Here is an 18,886-nt window from a genome sequence, read left to right as displayed (position 1 = left end):
ACTATGTGCAAAGCACTGTTCTAAGCGCTGGGAAGGTTACAAGGTGATCAGGTTGTCCCACGGGGGGCTCGCAGTCTTAATCCCCATCTTACAGATGAGGGAACTGAGGCCCAGAGAAGTTAAGCGACTTGCCCAAAGTCACACAGCTGACAGTTGGCGGAGCTGGGATTTGAACCCATGACCTCCGACTCCAAAGCCCGGGCTCTTTTCCACTGTAGAGCCACGCTGCTTCTCTAATAATGGTATTTAAGCCCTCATTATGGGCTAGGCACGGTATTACACAGTGGAGTGTTTACAAGCGAATCGAGTTGGTCACAATCCCTGCCCCACTTGGGGCCCACATCTCAGTCCCCATTTTACAGATGGGGTAACTGAGGCCCAGAGAAGTGAAGTGACTTGTCCAAGGTCACACAGCAGACAAGTGGTGGGGCCGGGATTAGAACCCATGACCACGACTCCAGGCCTGGGCTCTAGCAAGTACGTCATGCTGCTTGTATATCAAGATATCAAGAAGCAGCGTGGGTCAGTGGAAAGAGCCCGGGCTTTGGAGTCAGGGGTCATGGGTTCAAATCCCAGCTCTGCCAATTGTCAGCTGTGTGACTTTGGGCAAGTCACTTCACTTCTCTGGGCCTCAGTTACCTCATCTGTAAAATGGGGATGAAGACTGTGAGCCCCCCGTGGAACAACCTAATCACCTTGTAACCTCCCCAGCGCTTAGAACAGTGCTTTGCACAGAGTAAGCGCTTACTAAATGCCATCATTATTCTCACTATGCCGGGCTACTTTTGAGTTGCAATTCATGCATGGTCATTATCTTTAAAGTGTTTCCATGGATTTCATTCTATTGTTTAGGGTTTTGGCATCAATGGAGAAGTATTTTTTGTGGCTGTGGTTTCTTCTGTTGATTTCCCCATCTGGCAGCATCCCCATCTGATGAACAGTCTAATATGCCCCTATTTTTTCAATACCCTGTTTGAGTCCCTTTGGACTCCCTTAGTACTCTCTTTGACCTTGAAGAGGTGGAATAGTGGTATTTATTGAGCACCCACCTGCAACAGAAGCAAGAGGCTCATTCCCCGCCCAGGAGGAGGTAACAGAACTACCAATACTTACGAATCAGAACAATTGAATACAAAATTAAATATGTGTTTTTATACAAATGATGCCAGCTCTTTCCCAGGAGTTATGTCCTTCTGGGTATATCAAACCCTGGAATCTGTTTGAGTATGAAGTACAAGTCATTCACTTCCACGTATGTTTATAGTGATTTTTGACTTGTGGATTTTTTTTCCAGAACCTTTTATTTTATTGCCTCGGTTTTCTCCAAGCTCATAAGGCTGGTGCATTGAATTATGAGATGAACTTCCTCTCCCCCTCCCCTCCACCCTACCTCATTCCCCTTCCCACAGCACCTGTATATATGTTTGTACAGATTTATTACTCTATTTTCCTTGTACATATTTACTATTCTATTTATTTTGTCAGTGATGTGCATCTAGCTTTACTTCTATTTATTCTGATGACTTGACACCTGTCCACATATGTTGTTTTGTTGTCTGTCACCCCCTTCTAGACTGTGAGCCCATTGTTGGGTAGGGACCGTCTCTATATGTTGCCAGCTTGTACTTCCCAAGCGCTTAGTACAGTGCTGTGCACACAGTAAGCGCTCAATAAATCAATCAATCAGTCAATCATATTTATTGAGTGCTTACTGTGTGCAGAGCACTGTACTAAGCGCTTGGGAAGTACAATAAATACGATTGAATGAATGAATGAACAGAGGCTCTTCCACAAGTTATTCGATCGTATTGATTGAGCGCTTACTGTGTGCAGAGCACTGTACTAAGCGCTCATTTGTGTTTTCAAACCTAAGAACTGCCAGTTAAATTTTAAAAAATGCTGCGTAACCACACGTTAGAAGTTTTACTTTCAAACACATGCTTCTAGATTGAGGATCCTCAGGTAATTAATAAATGAGTTATTAACTACGACCAGCGAAGCAAAAGCTTTTCTCAGATTCCACAGCCTTTGGCCCCATTTAAAAATGGTATCTCGTGATCTCACGAGGCACGGCAGTGTGATATGAGCCAGCTAGGGGTGTGGTAATGAGGAGTCCCCTTTTAGACTGTGAGCCCACTGTTGGGTAGGGACCGTCTCTATACGTTGCCAACTTGTACTTCCCAAGCGCTTAGTACAGTGCTCTGCACACAGTAAGCGCTCAATAAATACGATTGATGATTGATGATGTGAGAGTAAGCCGAACCTTCAGGAGTGTCATGAACGGGAGTTCATCATATACATATATACCTGTATATATGTTTGTACATATTTATTACTCTATTTATTTTACTTGTACATATCTGTATATATGTATATATATATTTGTTACTCTATTTATTTATTTATTTTACTTGTACATATCTATCCTATTTATTTTATTTTGTTAGTATGTTTGGTTTTGTTCTCTGTCTCCCCCTTTTATACTGTGAGCCCACTGCTGGGTAGGGACTGTCTCTAGATGTTGCCAATTTGTACTTCCCAAGCGCTTAGTACAGTGCTCTGCACATAGTAAGCGCTCAATAAATACGATTGATTGATTGGTTTTGTTCTCCGTCTCCCCCTTTTAGACTGTGAGCCCACTGTTGGGTCAGGACCGTCTCCATATGTTGCCAACTTGTACTTCCCAAGCGCTTAGTACAGTGCTCTGCACACAGTAAGCGCTCAATAAATGCGATTGATTGATTGATTGATCCTAAAAAGAGAAAATGAAAGCCGCCAGTTGCCGCAAATGTTTCAAGACACTCAGTGGCCGGTCTTTGCTCGTGGTCAGTGCGAATGGCGCTGTGGCTTCCACAGTCTGCTTTAAACCATACCTGCGTATCCGAAGTTGCCGGCTAATGGAGATATCTTGTAATATGGAATATAGTTTGAGAGAAAGTTGGTTAAATGTAAAGCTTAATGGAACAACATTATGGTTTAGCAGTTACGGTTGCTTAAGAAGTGGGTTAGAACAGTGCATATATTAGGCGCTTAACATTATTATTATTAACAAATACCATCATTATGGTTTAGCAGTTACGGTTGCCTAAGAAGTGGGTTAGAACAGTGCATATATTAGGCGCTTAACATTATTATTATTAACAAATACCATCATTCTGGTTTAGCAGTTACGGTTGCTTAAGAAGTGGGTTAGGACAGTGCATATATTAGGCGCTTAACATTATTAAGTTGGAATCTCAGTAGGAAAGAGCCCGGTCTTTGGAGTCAAAGGGCATGGGTTCAAATCCCACTCCGCCAATTGTCAGCTGTGGGACTTGGGGCAAGTCACTTAACTTCTCTGTGCCTCAGTTACCTCATCTGTAAAATGGGGATTAAGACTGTGAGCCCCATGAGGGACAACCTGATCACCTTGTAACCTTCCCATTGCTTAGAACAGTGCACATAGTAAGCACTTAATTAATGCCATTATTATTATTATTATTATTATTATTATTATTAACAGATACCATCATTATTGTTAAGTGGGTGAGGGGACAGTGCTGTCTGCTGCTTGGAGATAATACTGTTCTGTGACCACCAAATTGTGTGAGCCCCCCATGGGGCAACCTGATCACCTTGTAACCTCCCCAGCGCTTAGAGCAGTGCTTGACACATAGTAAATGCTTAACAAATACCAATATTATTATTATTATTATTGACAAATACCATCATCATTATTAAATGGGTGAGGGGACAGTGCTGTCTGCTGCTTGGAGATAATACTGTTCTGTGACCACCAAATTGTGTGAGCCCCCAGTGGGACAACGTGATCACCTTGTAACCTCCCCAGCGCTTAGAACAGTGCTTGACACATAGTAAGTGCTTAACAAATACCAATATTATTATTATTATTATTGACAAATACCATCATCATTGTTAAATGGGTGAGGGGACAGTGCTGTCTGCTGCTTGGAGATAATACTGTTCTGTGACCAAAAAATTGTGTGAGCCCCCCGTGGAACAACCTGATCACCTTGTAACCTCCCCAGCGCTTAGAACAGTGCTTGGCACATAGTAAGCGATTAACAAATACCAACATTATTATTATTAACAAATACCGTCGTTATTATTAAGTGGGTGAGGGGACAGTGCTTTCTGCTGCTTGGAGATAATACTGTTCTGTGACCACCAAATGCACCCATTCTCCCTCCCAGCCATCTCCTAGTATGTGCTCTTGAACTCAAATGGTCCGGGTGAGAGAGTCGGGATGGCTCCGTGCAAGCAGTCACCACTTAATAGTAATAATAAATAATTGTGGTATTAGCTAAGCACTTACTTGTGCCAGGCACCAGACTAAGCACTGGGATAGGTACAAGCAAATCGGGCTGGACATAGTCCCTGTCCCACTTGGGGTTCACAGTCTCAATCCCTATTTTACTGGTGAGGTAATTGAGGCCCGGAGAAGTGAAGTGAGTTGCCCAAGGTCACACAACAGACAAGTGGAGGAGCCGGGATTAGAACCCAGGTCCTTCTGATTCCCAGGCTCATACTCTGTCTCCACCAGGCCACGCTACTGCTTCAGCCAAAACAATTTAAGGGTAATTAAGGGTATTCATCGAGTGCCTCGTGCTAACACATTACACCACTAAGTGCTCAGATGAGTGCGGAGACAGATACTTAAATAATTTACAGATCGGAAAAGAGGGTATATATACATCAGATTGTGTTTAATAGAGTTGGTGATATATGTACATCTGTACTACGGGAGTTGTGACTATACAAATGCTTAGGGGTGACCAGAAGAGCTCAGGTGGAAGTTGAGCAGTTGAGGGTGGTGGTTTATTACTTGGGCAGATAAGAAATTCATCGAGGAGGTCTTTGGGGAAGATATTATTTCAGAAGTGCTTTAAAGATGGGGAGAACTATGACATGTCAGATTTGGAGAGAGAAGGAGAGCCAGCCGGGGGAGAAAGTGCATGCAAGAGGTCGATGGTGGGAGACATCAAAATGAGATCTTGAGTGGAATGAAGAAAGTGGGTTTGGGTATAGCGGGGGAATAATAATAATAATAATAATAATAATAATAATAATAATGGCATTTATTAAGCACTTACTAGGTGCAAAGCACTAAAACTTCATTTGTGGCTCCATTATGCAGTACTTGAGGAAATTTGGTTTGTTGTCTGTCTTCCCCTTCTAGACTGTGAGCCTGTTGTTAGGTAGGGACCGTCTCTATATGTTGCTGACTTGTACTTCCCAAGCGCTTAGTACAGTGCTCTGCACACAGTAAGCGCTCAATAAATACAGTTCAATGAATGAATGAATACAAAGCGCTGGGGAGGTTACAAGGTGATCAGGTTGTCCCATGTGGGGGGGCTCACAGTCTTAATCCCCATTTTACAGATGCGGTAACTGAGGCCCAGTGAAGTGACTTGCCCAAAGTCCCACAGCTGACAATTGGCGGAGCCGGGATTTGAACCCATGACCTCTGACTCCAAAGCCCGAGCTCTTTCCACTGCGCCACGCTGCTTTCTCTTAAAGAGAATGGACAAGTAGGAGGGAGTAACGGCAGTCTTTGCTTGCTGAGAGGAGGGGTGGATAACCATTAGAGGTGTTTCTAGACTGTGAGCCCACTGTTGGGTAGGGACCGTCTCTATATGTTGCCAACTTGTACTTCCCAAGCGCTTAGTACAGTGCTATGCACCCAGTAAGCGCTCAGTAAATATGATTGATTGATTTGAGGAGAAGAAAAAATGATCTGGGCGGCAGAGGCAAGTACAGACTAGAGAGGAGAGGCCAGAGACAGGGAGACTGATGAGGAGGTTAATAGGAAAGTCAGGCGGCTTGGAGATACTCTCTTCTGTGAGAACTCAAAGCACTCAATCACCTTGCCCCCTCCTACATCATCTCACTACTGTTCTGCTACATCCCTGCTTGCACACTTTACTCCTCTAATGCCAACCTACTCACTGTACCTTGATGATAATAATAATAATAATAATAATAATGATGGCATTTATTAAGCGCTTACTATGTGCAAAGCACTGTTCTAAGCGCTGGGGAGGTTACAAGGTGATCAGGTTGTCCCATGGCGGGGGCTCAAAGTCTTAATCCCCATTTTACAGATGTGGTAACTGAGGCCCAGAGAAGTGAAGGGACTTGCCCAAAGTCACACAGCTGACAACTTCAAGGCCCTACTGAGAGCTCACCTCCTCCGGGAGACCTTCCCAGACTGAGCCCCCTCCTTCCTCTCCCCCTCCCCCGTGCCTTACCTCCTTCTCCTCCCCACAGCACCTGTATATATGTATATATGTTTGTACGTATTTATTACTCTATTTTATTTGTGCATATTTATTCTATTTATTTTATTTTGTTAAAATGTTTTGTTTTGTTCTTTGTCTCCCCCTTCTAGACTGTGAGCCCATTGCTGGGTAGGGACCGTCTCTATACGTTGTCAACTTGTACTTCCCAAGCGCTTAGTACAGTGCTCTGCACACTCAATAAATACAATTGAATGAATGAATGAACCGGTGGAGCTGGGATTTGACCCCCTGACCTGGCACCTCATAGAGAAGTAGTGTGGCTCAGTGGAAAGAGCACGGGCTTTGGAGTCAGTGCTCATGGGTTCAAATCCCGGCTCCGCCAATTGTCAGCTGTGTGACTTTGGGCAAGTCACTTAACTGCTCTGTGCCTCAGTTACCTCATCTGTAAAATGGGGATTAAGACAGTGAGCCCCCCGTGGGACAACCTGATCACCTTATAACCTCCCCAGCACTTAGAACAGTGCTTGGCACATAGTAAGTGCTTAATAAATGCCATCATCATCATCATCATCATTATTATTATTATTAGCTTTCCCTCTCATATTTATTAGCTTTCTTCTCTCATCGTGGTCTTTATTCTGCAGTCTTTAACCTGCTCACCGTGTCTCTCTTTCATCTTGTCTACTTCAGATCCCTGAATCAAGCTCTTTGTCTTGTCTGGATCCTCCCACGCCTTCCCCCACTTCAACTCCATCAAACTACGTGTCCCCATCTTCAAAGCCTTCCTATTCAGTGGTTTTTAATCTATTTTTATGATATTTAAGTGCTCACTATGTGCCAAACACTGTTCGAAGCAGTGGGGTAGATGTAAGTTAATCTGGTTGGACCTGTTACGTGTCCCACATGGGGCTCATAGTCGACGTAGGAGGGAGAACGGGTTTTGAATCCCCATTTTGCAGTTGAGGAAACTGAGGCCCAGAGAAGTTAGCTGACTTGCCCAAGGTCACACAGTAGACAACTGCCAGAGCCAGGGTTAGAACCCAGGACCTCCGACTCGCAGGGTTGGGGGCTGTTTCTACCAATCTCCACCGCTTCCCTATTGAGTGGTTGCTGTGTGCGGAGACCTAATAATAATAATGATAATAATAATAATAATAATGGCATTTGTTAAGCACTTACTATATGCAAAGCACTGTTCTAAGCGCTGGGGAGGATACGAGGTGATCCCGTTGTCCCACGTGGAGCTCACAGTCTTAATCCCCATTTTACAGATGAGGTAACTGAGGCACAGAGAAGTGAAGGGACTTGCCCAAAGTCACACAGCTGACAAGTGGCGGAGCAGGGATTTGAACCCATGGCCTCTGACTCCCAAGCCTGGGCTCTTTCCACTGAGCCACACTGTTTCTATACGGAGCACTCCTCAAATCCTACCTCCATCCAGGGACTTTGCTGATGAATTTTTCTTCCTCTTCAATCAATCAATCAATCAATCAATCAATCAGTCGTATTTATTGAGCGCTTACTGTGTGCAGAGCACTGTACTGAGCGCTTGGGAAGTACAAGTTGGCAGCATATAGAGACAGTCCCTACCCAACAGTGGGCCCACAGTCTAAAAGGCGGAGACAGAGAACAAAACCAAACATACTAACAAAATAAAATAAATAGAATAGATATGTACAAGTAAAATAAATAAATAAATAGAGTAATAAATATGTACAAACATATATACATATATACAGGTGCTGTGGGGAAGGGAAGGAGGTAAGATGGGGGGATGGAGAGGGGGACGAGGGGGAGAGGAAGGAAGTGGCTCAGTCTGGGAAGACCTCATGGGTCATATACGCTCAACTACCACCTTCGTACTTATGTGTTGTTCACACTGACTTATTTTCTATACTATTTAAACACTTGTTTTTTCATCTTGTCATTCTCTTCTTCCTGTGAACTGCAGTTTCTGTGTCTATCTCCCCACATTAGATCGTGAGCTCCCTGAGCTCTCTCCTTCCCCAGACCTGACGGAAAATAGCTCTCCTAACATTCAAGCCTCTCCTAAAATCCCACATCTCCCCCAGCAATAGTAATAATAATGATGGTATTTAATTAAGTGCTTACTATCTGTCAATCAATCAATCATATTTTTTGAGCACTTACTGTGTGCAGAGCACTGTACTAAGCGCTTGGGAAGTACAAGTCGACAACACATAGAGACTGTCCCTACCCAATAGTGGGCTCACAGTCTAGAAGGGGGAGACAGAGAACAAAACCAAACATATTAACAAAATAAAATAAATAGAATAGATATGTACAAGTAAAATAAATAAATAGAGTAATAAATATGTACAAACATATATACAGGAGGGACCAGATAAGCAAAGGAAAACAGCATTAATGGTACAAACATCAAGCATGACAACATGAGAGCCTTTGTTCTGTGCACAGTAAGCTACTATGTGCCAAGCACTGTTCTGAGGTAATCAGTTTGTCCCACATGGGGCACACAGTATTAATCCCCATTTGACAGATGAGGTAATTGAGGCACAGAGAAGTTAAGTGACATGCCCAAAGCGACAGCTGAAAGCTGGCGGAGCTGGGATTAGAACCCACGACCTCCGACTCCCAAGCCTGGGCTGTTCCCCCCCAAGCCATGCTGCTTCTCACTAGGTCAGCAAGGTCATGGCATAATGGATAGAGCACGGAATTGGGAGTCAGAAGGTCATGGGTTCTAATCCTGGCTCCACCACTTGTCTGCTGTGTGATTTTGGGGAAGTCACTTGACTTCTCTGTGCCTCAGTTACCTCATTGGTCAAATGGGGATCGAGCTATCCTTCCCTAGCTCTCTTCCTCCCTTCAAAGCCCTACTGAGAGCTCACCTCCTCCTGGAGGCCTTCCCAGACTGAGCCCCCTTTTTCCTTTCCTCCTCCCCATCCCTCCCGCCCTACCTCCTTCCCCACCCACAGCACTTGTATATATTTGAACAGATTTATTACTCTGTTGATTTTACTTGTACATATTTACTATTCTATTTATTTTGCTAGTGATGTGCATATATAGCTTTGACACCTGTCTACATGTTTTGTTTTGTTGTCTGTCTCCCCTTTCTAGACTGTGAGCCCACAGTTGGGTAGGGACCGTCTCTTTATGTTGCCAACTTGTAATTCCCAAGCACTTAGTACAGTGCTCTGCATACAGTAAGCGCTCAATAAATATGATTGATTGATTGATTATATGTTGCCGACTTGTACTTCCCAAGTGCTTAGTACAGTGCTCTGCACACAGTAAGCACTCAATAAATACGACTGAATGAATGAATCCCCTCATCCATATTCCTGACGGAATGCAAAACTAGCCTGAGGTGTGATGGTTAGCGTCAAAAACCATTCATCGCACTAAATTCCTTATCTTCCAATGTATATGGTGAGTTTTTATAATCAGCACCGATACTGGTATTTATTTGGGGGAACATGTTGCTCTAAATCTTGAGACTAATTACAGAAGAAGGGGATCTGTCTTATGTTTAGTAATACGATTTCATACATGACTAAGATGTTGGTAAATAATTTTCTTTCTTAACTTGGAAAGATTAAGAAATAACAAACGTCTCTTTAGCATGAATTCCACCAAAACCTCTAGCCTGGAAGCTTCTGCTCATGATATTGAAATGACTCCATTTTTAGGCAAGATTATATCCTGAAGTGGTGTGGGATGTTTTTTCGAATAGTTGAGTAGACTTTTGGTTCAAATATACCATTGACGTGGGGACTGCTTCCAAGAATGAGGGAGAGTCTTTCACAAACATTTGTACATTCTGTCCTTGAAAATATTGTAGTGCACCTTTTCTGGTCCTTAGACAACTCTGAAAGCACCGAACAGTGGCATTTACTCAGTTCATTCTCAGTCTCCGGCCGTTCATTCTCTGTCTCTTTTGCAGGCTCCTCCTCCCCTTCCCATCCCCTCACTGTAGGGGTTCCTCAAGGTTCAGTGCTTGGTCTCCGTCTGTTCTCGATCTACATGCACTCCCTTGGTGACCTCATTCACTCCCACGGCTTCAACTATCATCTGTACGCTGATGACACCCAAATCTACATCTCTGCCCTGCTCTCTCCCCCTCCCACCAGGCTCGCATCTCCTCCTGCCTTCAGGACATCTCCATCTGGATGTCTGCCCGCCATCTAAAACTCAACATGTCCAAGACTGAACTCCTTGTCTTCCATCCCAAACCCTGCCCTCTCCCTGACTTTCCCATCACTGTTGACGGCACTACCATCCTTCCCATCTCACAAGCCTGCAACCTTGGTGTCATCCCAGTGCTTAGAACAGTGTTTTGCACATAGTAAGGGCTTAACAAATGCCATCATTATTATTATTATTATCATTATCCTCGACTCCGCTCTCTCGTTCACCCCTCACATCCAAGCCGTCACCTAAACCTGCCGGTCTCAGCTCCGCAACATTGCCAAGATCCGCCCTTTCCTCTCCATCCAAACCGCCACCCTGCTCGTTCAAGCTCTCATCCTATCCCGTCTGGATTACTGCATCAGCCTCCTCTCCGATCTCCCATCCTCCTGTCTCTCCCCACTTCAATCCATACTTCACGCCGCTGCCCGGATTATCTTTGTCCAGAAACGCTCTGGGCATATCACTCCCCTCCTCAAAAATCTCCAGTGGCTACCAATCAACCTGCGCATCAGGCAGAAACTGCTCACCCTGGGCTTCAAGGCTGTCCATCCCCTCGCCCCCTCCTATCTCACCTCCCTTCTCTCCTTCCCCAGCCCAGCCCGCACCCCCCGCTCCTCTGCCGCTAATCTCCTCACCGTTAGGCCTCGTTCTCGCCTGTCCCGCCATCGACCCCCGGCCCCCGTCCTCCCCCTGGCCTGGAATGCCCTCCCTCTGCCCATCCAAGCTAGCTCTCTTCGTCCCTTCAGGGCCCTACTGGGAGCTCACCTCCTCCAGGAGGCCTTCTCAGACTGAGCCCCCTCCTTCCTCTCCCCGTCCTCCCCCTTCCCACCCCCCGCCTTACCTCTTTCCCCTCCCTACAGCACCTGTATATATGTTTGTACATATTTATTACTCTATTTATTTTATTTGTACATATTTTTTCTAATCATTTTATTTTGTTAATATGTTTTGTTCTCTGTCTCCTCCTTCTAGACTGTGAGACCACTGTTGGGTAGGGACCGTCTCTATATCAATCAATCAATCGTATTTACTGAGCGCTTACTATGTGCAGAGCACTGTACTAAGTGCTTGGGAAGTACAAATTGGCAATGTATAGAGACAGTCCCTACCCAACAGTGGGCTCACAGTCTAAAAGTTGTGTCTAAAACTCTCTATGTTGCCAACTTGTACTTCCCAAGCGCTTAGTGCAGTGCTCCGCACACAGTAAGCGCTCAATAAATACGATTGAATGAATGAATGAAAGGTCTTAAAGGGTACAGATCCAAGTGCACAGGTGATGCAGAAGAAAGAGCAAGTAGGGCATATGAAGGCTTAGGCTTCTACGAGGAGATGTGAGCAGGAGAAAATCTGCCCATGTAAGATCATATTTATTCACAGTCATAGGGCTAGAATGGTCCTCCAGAATTCATTTAGTCATTTACTGGCTCTGTATGCATTTGTTATCCCAGGAAAATATTATGGGTGTCGTTGCTACTAAAGAAGCCAGTGTAGGTCTTGGCAGCCTTTCCATTAGTGACTTGGTATTGTGAATAAAAAGCCAGCAAAAGTGTATTTGACTTTATCAGTCAATTATATTTGAGCTGTTACTGTGTGCACTGTCCTAAGCACTTGGGAGAGTACAGTATAACAGAATGTTCCCTGCCCCCATTGAGCTTACAGTCTAAAGGAGCAGCATGGAGTAGTGGATAGCGCATGGGCCTGGGAACGAGAAGGTCATGGATTTCAAACCTGCTCTGCCACTTATCTGCCGTGAGACCTTGGCACTCCTCTGGGACTCATTTACTCATCTGTAAAATGGGGATGAAGACTGTGAGCCCTCTGCGGGACAGGGACTGTGTCCAACTCGATTTGCTTTTATCCGCCCCAGCGCTTAATACAGTTTTTGGCACATAGTACATGCTTAACAAATACCATTAGAGGAGGAGGCAGACACTAGTATAAATAAATAAAAAAAGGATACGCACCTAAGTGCTGTGGGACTGTAGGAAGGGTGAATAAAGGGTGTAACTCCAAGTGCAAGGGTGACATGGAAAGGAGTGGGAAGAGAGGGAATTAAGGTTTAGGGAAGGCCTCTTGAAGGAGATGTGCTTTTAATAAGGTTTTGAAGGTGGGGAGAGGGATCGTCTGATGGGGATGATGAGGCCAGAAGGAAGAGATAAGAGGCCAGAGGCAGGGTGTGGATGAGAGATCGGTGGCAAGATAGCTGCGTTGGAGGAACAGGGGGTAGGTTGGCATAAGCGCTTAGTACAGTGCTCTGCACACAGTAAGCACTCAATAAATCCGGTTGAATGAATTAGTGGAGCTAAGTGTGCAGGCGGGGTTACAGTAGGAGAGTAGTGAGGTGAGGTAGGAGGGGACAAAATGAGTGCTTTAACGCCGATGATAAAAGAGTTTCTACTTGATACGGAGGTGGGTGGGTGACCACAGGAGATTCTTGAGGAGTGGGGAAACATGGACTGAACGTTTTTGCAGAAAAAAGATCCGGGCAGCAGAGTGAAATGTGGACTGGAGTGGGGAGAGGCAGAACTCAGGGAAGTCAGTAAGGAGGCTGATACAGTAACCGAGGAGGGATAGGATCAGTGCTTAGATTAACGTGGTAGCAGTTTGAAGGCAGAGGGAAGCGTGGATTTTAGCGATGTTGTGAAGGTTGAGCTGACAGGATCTGGTGCCAGTAAATATGGGAGTTATATTTGGTTAATAACTTAAATCTAAAATTTTTATATTTATAGAATATCATTTGTTGACCGTGTTCTCTTTATTTCCTCCTCTTAGGGCTTTGACCCACCACATCAAAGTGACACAAGAACTATCTACATAGCAAATCGATTTCCTCAGTACAGCCATTACGTTCCACAGAAATTTGCAGATAACAGAATCATATCATCTAAGGTAAGGATTCACGTCTTTATTGTTCAAAATATTTCCGTTAAATGCAGTGTACCTTAGCAAAGGGGTTTTACGGTTTGGTCTTAGGTCTGCTTTTTGCTGGCCTAGAGTGGATCTGGTTGTGAATGTAGGAGTGGGGAAAAGGAATGCTGATGACAGAATAATCGCTGTCTAGGAAACCGCTTGGAATGCAGCTCATCCCATCAGCTTGTCTTTAAATTGTCTTTGAAGTAAAAATAAATTGACAAAGTGCAGTCTTTTTTCCAAGTCACTGCCCAGTTGATCTCCCCTCTATTAACTGGCCAAATTGACAAATATAGTGAGCTCTCAGATTTTGAAAATGATCAGAACTGAGCTATCTTCTGATAACTGAGAGATAGGTGACCTAGGATGGCGTGCAAGGAGGCCTCTTAATCCCACCCCAGGATGAAAAATGGACCCCCCTCCATTTAGAGTCCTGGACTCTGTGGGGTTGGGCTAAGAACCCCTTGCAATTCATAATTGAGATTGCTGGACAAGGAAAGAATGATTGGGACCAATTTTTGATCCCATCCAGTGTCCTAAATAGGACCTAGGCATCTCCCTTCCCACTCAACCCTGCTATTCCCTTTTTTATTCTCCCTCCCATTTTTTCTTTTCCTCTCCTTCCCCACAGTTTTCTCTCCCCGCTCTGTTTTCTCTCCCCGCGCTGTTTTCTCTCTCCACTCTTTTCTGTCCCTGCTCTTTCTTTCTCTTCCTTCCCACTCTTTTTTTCCCATCTTTCTTTCACTCCCCTCCCCTCATTTTTACAGGCATTCTGCCATTTCCTCAATCAATGTGTTATATATATTGAGCGCTTACTGTGTGCAGGGCTCTTTACTAAGTGCTTGGGAGAGTACAGCACAACAATATAACAATCAATCAATCGTATTTATTGAGCCTGTGTGCAGAGCACTGTACTAAGTGCTTGGGAAGTACAAGTTGGCAACATATAGAGACAGTCCCTACCCCACAGTGGGCTCACTGTCTAGACACCTTCCCTGCCCTCTGGGATTACAGTCCCTTTTTCTTTCTCTTCCTTCTTCACTCTACAACTCTGTATTCTGTCAGATTTTATGTCCCGGCTCCACCACTTGCCTGCTGTGTGAACTTGGGCAAGTCACTTCACTTCTCTGGGCCTCATTTACCTCATCTGTAAAATGGGGATTGAGACTGGGAGCCGTATGTGGGGCAGGGACTATGTCCTACACGATTTCCCCATATCCACCCCGGTGCTTAGTACAGTGCCTGGCACGCAGTAAGTGCTTAATACCATCTTTATATTCCTTTCCTCCTTCCCTGATTGTTCTGTCCTCTGGCACCAATCTTGGTGTTTTTCCTTGTGAACCTGCTATTCAACGCACTTTCCGTCCCTCATGATTGATCCTGTTGGCCGCCGGAATCCCACCTCTGCCGCTTGCCTGCTGGGTGACCTTGGTGAGCCACTTAACTTCTCTGTGCCTCAGTTAACTCCTCTGAAAGTGGGGATTAAGACTGTGATCCCCATGTGGGACAAGGCCTGTTACTATTATCAGGACCTATTCCCTCACATTTTTCAGGAAATGCACATTTTCTGAAACAATCTTCAGAAGGGCTTTTTTCATGCACACCTCCTCCCCTTATGTTCTTGAGCTTAGGCCCAGGGAAAAGGAGACAACCTGACAACCCCCAAGAGCCTTATGCTGGGCTACCCAGCTGAGCATTCACCACCCGCTGTAGCACTTATATACACATTTAACATCTATTATTTAAGCATCGACTTGTGGACATAGCCCCATTTACTTCCTACTCTCTGTAATTTATTTTTAATGTTGCTCCTCTTCTAGATCATAAGCTCCTTGAGTCAAGGATCATCTCCACTAATTCTGTTTCACTGTTCGGAAGACTTAGTATAGTGCTTTTCACACAAGAACTGGTTTGGCTACCACTAAAGCTTTCTTTGGGCACACACCTTGAGACCAAGGGTTCTATATGCAGGCAAAGACTGATTCCCAAAGATAAGAGATCCAAGGAGTTCCCCCTTCTAGACTGTGAGCCCACTGTTGGGTAGGGACTGTCTCTATGTGTTGCCAACTTGTACTTCCCAAGCGCTTAGTACAGTGCTCTGCACACAGTAAGCGCTCAATAAATACGATTGAATGAATGAATGAATGAATAACCTGAGTATCTTATGTCTGCCACAGTGCTTAGGACAGTGCCTGGCACATAGTAAGTGCTTAACAAGTACCATTTAAAAAAAAAAGACTGAAAAGAGAAAGTTAAGCATCAGACTTCAACATTAGTAGACAACTTCAAATGACCTTCCACTCCTGGTTGGCCTGTTCTCTGCACAGACACTAATAACACACACAGACACGGAGACACACAGTGTCTCTGCACAGACATTAATAAATTAGCTCCATTGCTGACAACATTACAATGGAACGGAGTGGCAATTTTTGCCCCTACACGCCAACTCTCTTCTTGAGGGAAAAGTGCAATGGTAAATTGTTTACCCCTTTTCATCATCAGTCGTATTTATTGAGCACTTACTATGTGCAGAGCACTGTACTAAGCGCTTGGGAAGTACAAATTGGCAACATATAGAGACAGTCCCTACCCAACAGTGGGCTCACAGTCTAAAAGGGGAAGACAGAGAACAAAACCAAACATACTAACAAAATAAAATAAATAGAATAGATATGTACAAGTAAAATAGAGTAATAAATATGTACAAACATATATACATATATACAGGTGCTGCGGAGAAGGGAAGGAGGTAAGAAGTGGGGGATGGAGGGGGGCGAGGGGGAGAGGAAGGAAGGGGCTCAGTCTGGGAAGGCCTCCTGGAGGAGGTGAGCTCTCAGGGCCTTGAAGGGAGGAAAAGAGCTAGCTTGGCGGATGGGCAGAGGGAGGGCATTCCAGGCCCCGGGGGATGACTACTTTACTACTTGTCCAAGCCAGTGCCTTCATTTATTCATTCAATCATATTTATTGAGTGCTTACTGTGTGCAGAGCACTATACTAAGCGCTTGGAAAGTACAGTTGGGCAACAAAGAGAGACAGTCCCTGCCTACAATGGGCTAACAGTCTAGAAGAGGGGAGACAGACATCAAAGCAAGTTAACAGGCCGCAGTAGCACTACTTGGAGGAGAAGCAACTGCTCCACCCAGTTCCCCCCAGACAGTAAGCTCCTTGTGGGTTACCAGCTCTTATATTGTACTTTTCCAAGTGCTTAGTTACAGTGCTCTGCACACAGCAAACACGCAGTGAACACCACTGAACTCAGAGTCTGTAAATTGGAATCTAAAAATGTACAGGGAATTCGTTTTCCCATCTGTAAATGCAATTTCAGTGATAATTTGTTGTGTAATCGATGAATGGTGTTTATTGAGTACTTACTGCGTGCAGAGTACTGCACTAAACTCTTGGGAGAGGTACAGCACAGCAGAGTTGGTAGGCACGTTCTTTGCCCAAACTGAGCTTACACTGCAGAGAAGTCAGGGTAGTTGCTGAAAGATGTCAGCATCAGCGGTGCCGCCTTTTAATTTTAAGCACCAGGACTTATCGAGGGAGGGGTTCCTAGGGGCTGGGACTAAAATATCATCAGGCAAAAACTCCTCACCCACTGCTTGAAGGCTGTCCTTCACCTCGCCCCCTCCTACCTCACCTCCCTTCTCTCCTTCTCCAGCCCAGCCCGCACCCTCCACTCCTCTGCCGCTAATCTCCTCACCGTGCCTCGTTCTCGCCTGTCCCGCCATCGACCCCCGGCCCACGTCATCCCCCTGGCATAGAATGCCCTGCCTCCGTACATCTGCCAAGCTAGCTCTCTTCCTTCCCTTCAAAGCCCTACTGAGAGCTCACCTCCTCCGGGAAGCCTTCCCACACTGAGCCGCCTCCTTCCTCTCCCCCTCATCCCCCCCGCCTTACCTCCTTCCCCTCCCCCACAGCACCTGTATATGTGTATATATGTTTGTACGTATTTATTACTCTATTTGTACATATTCTATTTATTTTATTTTGTTAATATGTTTTGTTTTGTTGTCTGTCTCCCCCATCTAGACTGTGAGCCCACTGTTGGGTAGGGACCGTCTCTCTATGTTGCCAACTCGTACTTCCCAAGCGCTTAGTACAGTGCTGTGCACACAGTAAGCGCTCAATGAATACGATTGAATGAATGAATGAATGAATGAAAAAAACCCCAAAAGGGTCTGGGAGAAGGAAAAGCAGTGACTCAAACACAATGGTGAAGCAGCGTGGCTCAGTGGGAAGAGCCCGGGCTTTGGAGTCAGAGGTCGTCGGTTCAAATCCCGGCTCCGCCACTTGCCAGCTGTGTGACTTTGGGCAAGTCACTTCACTTCTCTGGGCCTCAGTTCCCTCATCTGTAAAATGGGGATTAAAACTGTGAGCCCCCCGTGGGACAACCTGATCACCTTGTAAACTCCCCAGCGCTTAGAACAGTGCTTTGCATGTAGTAAGCGCTTAATAAATGCCATCAAAAAAAAATGGGAAGATGGAAAGGGAAGGCGATTGGGGCTAGGCAGATAGCCTTTCTTGGGGAGCACCTGTCCTCAGGGAGCCCGTTCTTGGGGAGCACCTATGCTCAGAGGACCCAGTCTAACTGTTGTCCGTCACCTCCAGGCAACTCGTCAGGCTTGCTGGGCGGGCTACTACTGAAACAGATAACCGCTTGGTCCCTAGACCCCACCCTATGGCCAGGCTGCCATGCCAGGGCAGGGCCAAGTCTCATTCCAGTTCATCCTCGAGGCCCTGTCCAACTTCAGTTAGTCAATCGTATTTATTGAGCACTTACTGTGTGCAGAGCACTGTACTAAGCACTTGGGAGAGTACAGTAGAACAATAAACAGACACATTCCCGGCCCACAATGAGCTCACGGTCTAGAGGAGGCATGGCATAGTGGATAGAGCATGCGTGACTCTTCGAGTCAGAAGGTCATGGGTTCTGATCCCAGCTCTGCCACTTGTCTGCTGTGTGGCCTTGGGCAAGTCACTTCATTTCTCTGTGCCTCAGTTACCTCATCTGCAAAACGAGGGTTAAGACTGTGAGCCTTATGAGGGACAGGGATTGTGTCCAACCTGATTTGCTTGTATCCACCTCAATGCTTAGTACAGTGCCTGGCACATAGTAAGCGCTTAACAAATACCATTATTGTTAAGCGGCGTGGCTTAGTGGAAAGAGCAGGGGTTTGGGGGTCAGAGTTCATTCATTCATTCATTCAATCGTATTCATTGAATGCTTACTGTGTGCAGAGCACTGTACTAAGCACTTGGGAAGTACAAGTTGGCAACATACAGAGACGGTCCCTACCCAACAGCGGGTTCACGGTCTAGAAGGGAGAGGCAGACAACAAAACAGAACATATTAACAAAATAAAATAAATATGTACAAATAAAATAGAGTAATAAATATGTACAAACATACATATATATAGGTGCTGTGGGGAGGGGAAGGAGGTAAAGTGCGGGGGATGTGGATGGGGGGGAAAGAGTTCAGTGTGGGAAGGCCTCCTGGAGGAGGTGAGCTCTCAGTAGGGCCTTGAAGGGAAGAAGAGAGCTAGTTTGGC

The 18,886-nt window shown here is 45.3% G+C and overlaps 1 protein-coding gene across 1 annotated transcript in view; it reads left to right on the top strand.

The window, feature by feature from the left end:
• ATP11B (ATPase phospholipid transporting 11B (putative)) overlaps positions 1 to 18,886 on the top strand; it is a 195,507-nt gene that overhangs the window by 50,059 nt on the left and 126,562 nt on the right. Inside the window, exon 2 of the mRNA XM_038748670.1 lies at positions 13,191 to 13,307. Coding sequence (XP_038604598.1) covers positions 13,191 to 13,307 — 117 coding nt within the window. The remainder of the gene's footprint in view (positions 1 to 13,190; positions 13,308 to 18,886) is intronic.

Source organism: Tachyglossus aculeatus, chromosome 1 (assembly GCF_015852505.1).
Source record: "Tachyglossus aculeatus isolate mTacAcu1 chromosome 1, mTacAcu1.pri, whole genome shotgun sequence".
Lineage (NCBI taxonomy): Eukaryota > Metazoa > Chordata > Mammalia > Monotremata > Tachyglossidae > Tachyglossus > Tachyglossus aculeatus.
The sequence above is the reverse complement of the archived record's forward strand: the minus strand, read 5'-3'. Positions and strand labels throughout refer to the sequence as shown.